Source organism: Acipenser ruthenus, chromosome 21 (genome assembly GCF_902713425.1).
Source record: "Acipenser ruthenus chromosome 21, fAciRut3.2 maternal haplotype, whole genome shotgun sequence".
NCBI classification, from domain to species: domain Eukaryota; kingdom Metazoa; phylum Chordata; class Actinopteri; order Acipenseriformes; family Acipenseridae; genus Acipenser; species Acipenser ruthenus.
The window spans coordinates 21,194,797-21,200,796 of record NC_081209.1 but is presented as its reverse complement, the minus strand read 5'-3'; the positions used below and the strand labels follow the sequence as shown (position 1 = coordinate 21,200,796).

At 39.1% G+C, this 6,000-nt stretch overlaps 1 protein-coding gene across 1 annotated transcript; it reads right to left on the bottom strand.

Annotated features, from left to right (window-relative positions):
- Positions 1-750: 750 nt before the first annotated feature.
- LOC117429086 (F-box and leucine-rich protein 22) lies at positions 751-4,023 on the bottom strand. The gene is made up of 2 exons (XM_034045921.3): positions 3,547-4,023; positions 751-2,175 (listed from the first exon to the last, which is right to left on the bottom strand). The coding sequence occupies exons 1-2, from the start codon at positions 3,879-3,881 to the stop codon at positions 1,827-1,829; spliced, it is 684 nt and encodes a 227-aa protein (XP_033901812.1). The 5' UTR covers positions 3,882-4,023; the 3' UTR covers positions 751-1,826.
- Between the last annotated feature and the right edge of the window lie 1,977 nt (positions 4,024-6,000).

The window sequence follows — 6,000 nt, the reverse complement described above, 5'->3', positions numbered from 1 at the left end:
ATAATTACTCATCTACCTTATAGTGCATTAATCCAGCAAAGGGTTCTATTTTTAATGGAGGTGCATCATTGCACGTGTAGTTTATATAATAAGCTTTTTACCAGCAAGTGATACAGGAATTAAACAGCCCAAATGACAGTAAATACACAGTGCTGCATGCAGCATTCTACTCAAGTAGCATTGTACAATGGTAAAGCTTAAATACGATCATTCAAGTAGAGTGTCATTACATGTGTATGGCTGAAAAAGTCAAATGCAGAACTGGATAATGCTTTATCTGAACATTATATCATTCATAACGCCTTCATAAGGACTTTATCGCACTGTATAACTATGCACACCATCATGCATACTCATTTCATAAACTGACAGATATGTTCATCATTTTTGTCAAATGTGGTGTTGTAATATTTTTTACTACAGAAATGACATTATTGTATAGTTTTTAATAAGTACAGTTAAAGTCACATACCATTATTATTATTATTTGTTTATTTATTTAGCAGACGCCTTTATCCAAGGCGACTTACAGAGACTAGGGTGTGTGAACTATGCATCAGCTGCAGAGTCACTTACAATTACGTCTCACCCGAAAGACGGAGCACAAGAAGGTTAAGCGACTTGCTCAGGGTCACACAATGAGTCAGTGGCTGAGGTGGGATTTGAACTGGGGACCTCCTGGTTACAAGCCCGTTTCTTTAACCACTGGACCACACAGCCTCCTAAGGTTCTTGATTTTTTTTTCTTACATCTTTTCTTTAATCAAATAATCGTCCATAATGTCATAAATGACAGGAATCCAGTATCTGGGTTTACCATGAGATATGTAGTTAGCATTAGTTTTTTCGGTATGGAAACCCAGAAAGGGAACCCTGAAAAGCCCCTTAAGTTTGCCTGAGCTGTCTAATGCAATATAACAAATATAGAATCAGCACATGGACTGCACAGACATTCACTCTGCAGCCTATTTCCATATTCCCCACTCCCTCTTACATAAGCTGTGCTATTCACAACTCTGGCCACCAGCCAGCTTGTCCTCAGAGAACCCCCACTGGGGGGATTGTCAGCTGTGAGGTCACAGGATACTGTAAAGCATGCTGAGAAGCTGCACACTGTACAGCTATGGCCAAAAGTGTTGCATCACCCTATAGAATTAACTCATTTTGCTTCATAAAGTCGAATGAAACCTGCTGAGTAATGTTACGTTAACAAAAAACTGATAATAAACTGATAGAAAATGAAAAATGTGACATTTCGAAATCTAACATGAACTATGTACTACTTTTATGGCTTCCAGTAGACTTTTGCGATATCATTTTGTAGGTTCTTTGATTATAGGATGTTAACGAAAGATCAAAATTATGTTCATATCAGGTTTTTTTTTTTTATGATGTTATGTTTTTATTAAAATTCTAGGTGATGCTAAACACTTGGCCATAGCTGTACTCTGAACTCACAAACAAGGAATCAGAATGCAATTGGCAAATAACCGTAGATAAAGGCACTTGAGAATTAGTTTAAAGTTAAAACTTTATTCTAATAAATAAAATGTGTTGAGATTAAAATCAGATGTGCTTGTTTTGTTGCAGTTGCACATGCTTGCATACCCAACCAAGCAATCCTCCCACTGCACAAAAGAGTTAGGAATGTCTGTGCAGACAGTTACTGAGCTGGATGTATTAACATTATTTCAGTCTATTTCGCATTAGGTTTACAAACAAAACTAAAACTAAAAAACAAAACATCTTAAAATAAAAATCATATTTGTGAATATATAAAAACGTTGTACAAAAACATATATTCGAATCAACTTCTGACTAATGGACTCAGGAGTATTGTAATAGTTTTTGTAGCGTTCTCCCCAGCTGTAGTTTCTCTCCCGGTTTGCTGTCAGGAATCATGCCGCCGCTCCTTTCTGCGGTCAGTTCCAGCGAAGGACGCCTCTCCCGCACCAGCCGCAGCCCGTCCTGGGTCACGTTCCGACAGAAATCCACCTGGACTGACTGAAGACTGCGCCCGTGCCTCACCAGGGCCTGCAGAGTGCAGTCAGTGAGCCGCACGCAGTTCTCCAGGCGTAGGATCCGCAGCCTGGGGCAGCTCTGCAGGAGCAGCGTGACGTCATGGTCTGTGACGTGACCACATCCCGACAGGGTCAGAGACAACAGGTTGGGACACCTGGAGGAAGATACAACAATATAGTTCCTATTTTCTTTTTTTTTCTTTTTTACAAATTATTTTATCCCCTTTTTTATTTGAAATGGCATATTTTACTATTTAGCCAAAGTATTTTAATGGTTTCTGAAGCGAGATAAGATGAACTATCATGTTGACTTTCCTTCCAAACCCACATCTAATCCAAGTATGCTATCCAGCACTCCATGCTGCAGTTCCTATACTGGCGAGACACTAGGGACCCCTGTTTCTAGCAGTTATTTAGAGTTCTATAATAGTCTTGACTAATGTAATAGGTTGATGCTGAATTACCATTAGATATGTAAAATATATATTTATCTGAAAACCCTTTTATGGTATAGGTAGAAAAAAAACACTTGGAAGGTTTTGTTTTGGTGTTTGGTGCCACCTAGTGGACGAATGTTGCAATTGCTCTGTTATTGTTGTAACAAATCCTGGAATCCAAGCTGTGGTGGTTTTAAAGCAATGTCTGGGAGTTTTCAATAGTAGTAATAGTAGAACAGTCTATGGAAGAATTGAAGTTTCTCACACTTTTCATCTCTGCAGACCTGGGTTCAAAGACCTGCAGGACTGAGTCACCTTTCAAAGGGATTTGAAAAGTGACTACCCCTTTAAGAGTTGAAAAGCAGCACTTCAGGAAATGCCTGCATTAAAGGGCTGCAGTAAGTGAGAGGTTATTCTGGGAAAGGTGTTGTCTGAGTGACCATTTCAAAACCGTCATTAAGACTGAAGTAAAGAATGAACACAGAATTAGTGCAGGGATCAAACAACCCTTATTGAGGTTTTAAGAAGTACCCAACCTCACCCCAAACCTCTGCTACTTTGTTAGCAATTGTTAATAACAGCAACTTGTGAATGAATAACTAAGAAGAGCTCTCTAGGTTAATAATAACTATGGCTAAACCAATTTTCTTACCACTCTTTAGCATAAGTTTATTTTCACTTTAACTTGGGTGAAGCCATTGCCTTACAAACTCCACTGCTATTACATAATAATGCCATTGCAATCAGTAATAATAAAACCTGGCTTTAAGGCTACCTCAGTAAAAAGACCACATCACTTCCTAAGGCAATGTAAAGACCCCTTCAAGATTAAAGTCAACTCTGTATTCAGTATTTATCTCCAAACGTATCAAGCCTGTTAACTTACTTCTCTAATAATAAGACCAAAATACTGTTTTCTTAAACCTGTATGCAACACAATGTAACACAATTGCCTGTTTGATAAATCAAAACAGTAAATTTAAACAATTTGCAGTATGGTATGTTAAATGAAATTCAAATGCACCTTAATAAAGGACTAGCTTACTCAGCTGCTAACATGCAAAAATAACATTTAAAAAGTGCACCTACTTGTTGCAAACTTTGCCTAAGAAGTCACTGACGGTGCTTTCATGCTTGCTACAGATGTCTTTCTGGAATGTGGTTTTCACCCAGTCCTCAATGTTGCACACTTTCACCCGGCTGGAGTGCCAGCACACAGACAGATACCGCAGGGCTGAGCCCAGCACAAAGTTGTCCCTCTTCAGCTCAGAAGGCGAGTGAAAGTTCAATAAAGTCCACAGAGCCGGGTCAAGGAAAATTTGGTGCAGGTCACGGCACGTTTCAGAGAATTGTTTCCGGCTCTCCTTGTCCAGGAAGGAGAATAAGTGTACGAGGCACTCTCTGTTAAGATCTGTGATGTGCATCGCTAAGAAGTGTTCAGCAGGCCTCAACTAGCTGAGGAAGCCTGGTGATAGAGTACAACAGTGAGGGCAGCAGCCAGCTGTGCAGTGCAGTTGGTTGTGCATGTCTTTGACTCACTATCAGTTCAAGAGGCTCTTGCACATATATGGCTGAGGAATGGTGTTTATTTTGGGATGACAACTGGTGGGGCTGCTGTTAAAAATGGAAGTGTGAACCACGCAGCTGCACCAGCCCTGCCAATCAGTCTGCAAGGCAAGGCCCAGAAAGCAATGTGTACTACAGTAGGATTAATTCAAATCCTTAGGACTTTTGTAATCAACAGTGATTTGGCATATCTTTCATAAAGCTAAAATGTTATAGAGATAATGGAATCAGTCACATCAAAGTGCCAGAGACACACCACTTAAAGCTAAAATGCATTTAGCAGAAGTTACTGTGAAGGAAAAACAGCTGTTATGTTACAATATTTTACTACAAGTGACACACATGTTATATTTTCAAAGTATTTACTATGTTAATTATTTCACCTTTAAAAGAACTACCAGAGGGTACATTTGCAGAAATATTACATTTTTATTCATATATTGCTAGCAATATTCTAGATAACTTATGTGTACATTCTCTAACGGTAGTTTCAGCTGCAGGCCTCTTTGAATCCTTCTTGTCGATCTGTAAACAAAACATGTTCCTTAGTGCCTTCAGCAGCTATGTCAGCTGAAGAACAGTGAAAATGAGACAATTCACAACAAATAATCATAATCTTTGGAAATTTAATGAAAATGTATTTCTTTAGAAATCATTTATAATGAATTTTCACATTACGTTGAAACAATAGCAAGGAGGCTCCCCTTGTGAGGGGAACAAACTGTAAGTTGCTATGTGGGGAGGTTGCTATGTAATATAATTATTGGATATGGACCAGATTAACCACAGGCCCTAACAATTGGCAGGCAAGGTGCAATAACTGGTAATAAATGAGAACAGAAAGAAAACAGTGCCCTTGAGACTGAATACATTATTGTGTTAGATGAAATTAATCTGAAGACACTGAAATTGAATGAAGGCACGTGGCAAGACTGACCCCGTCAGCGCTTTGCTGTCAAACTCATTTTTGAGAAGTGCATGTATGAAGAGAGGCTAGGCTTGTGATCTTCAACAGATGTGTCCCAACTTAAAAAGGCTTCTGTGTGTGAGGCTGCAGGCTGAGCAACAGCTGTTCATCCTGCTACCCACACAATGGCAAAGAGCAGTCTGTTCACTAGGACAGCCTGTTCCAAGCTGGCATGTGAGGTTTAGGCATGGATGTTCCAAATCCTGTAGTGTGACTGTGCCTGGGAGCGTGATTGGTAAAATAACGGGTTTCTTAACAATATATTGATTTCAATGCTTTCATTATATTTTCTTAACTTATACTAGCGTTAGCACAGAACCCGGAAAATCTTTTGGTTCTTGTTTTCTAAAATTTAGCTTAGGCAGCAAATGACAAAAAGATCCTGAACACAGGAATGGGTGGACTAGTGAGAATGTTTCTAATGCTACCAAGAGGAAAGACAGTGTATTATAAAGCCTTGGTTATGACTTCTTTAATTTTCTTACCTCCAATTTTTAATAGATTAAAAGGACTAAAGTGCTTTGTCCTTGTTACCCAATTAAGCAGAAGCTTTCTTTCATCAACAGAGTGCTATTTGAAGAACCTGCATATGCCAAATTAGAGTAACAAAAAGCACAGCACACATTAATAAACAAAAAGAAAATGGATTTTAAAGCTTTGGTTACTGAAAAAAAATTAAATGCAAGCTGTTCAAGTCAATTACTATATAATTCAACCAACAAGGTCCAGGATAACAAAAGCTAGAATTGCCTTTGCAAAGCTGCGCTCTGTGTGGAAGTCCTCAATGTACAGCAGAAAAACCAAGCTCAGGCTCTACACCAGTGATGTTCTTTCTGTCCTTCTCTATGGAGCAGAGTGCTGGCGAACAGCAAAGCAAGATGTCCAGAAACTTTCAAGCTTCCACAAGACGTGCCTAAGAGAGTTATTTAGCATACACTGGCCTGATACCATCTCTAATGCCAGACTGCACCTCCTAACAGGCCAAGAGGACATCACTAACATACAGACGA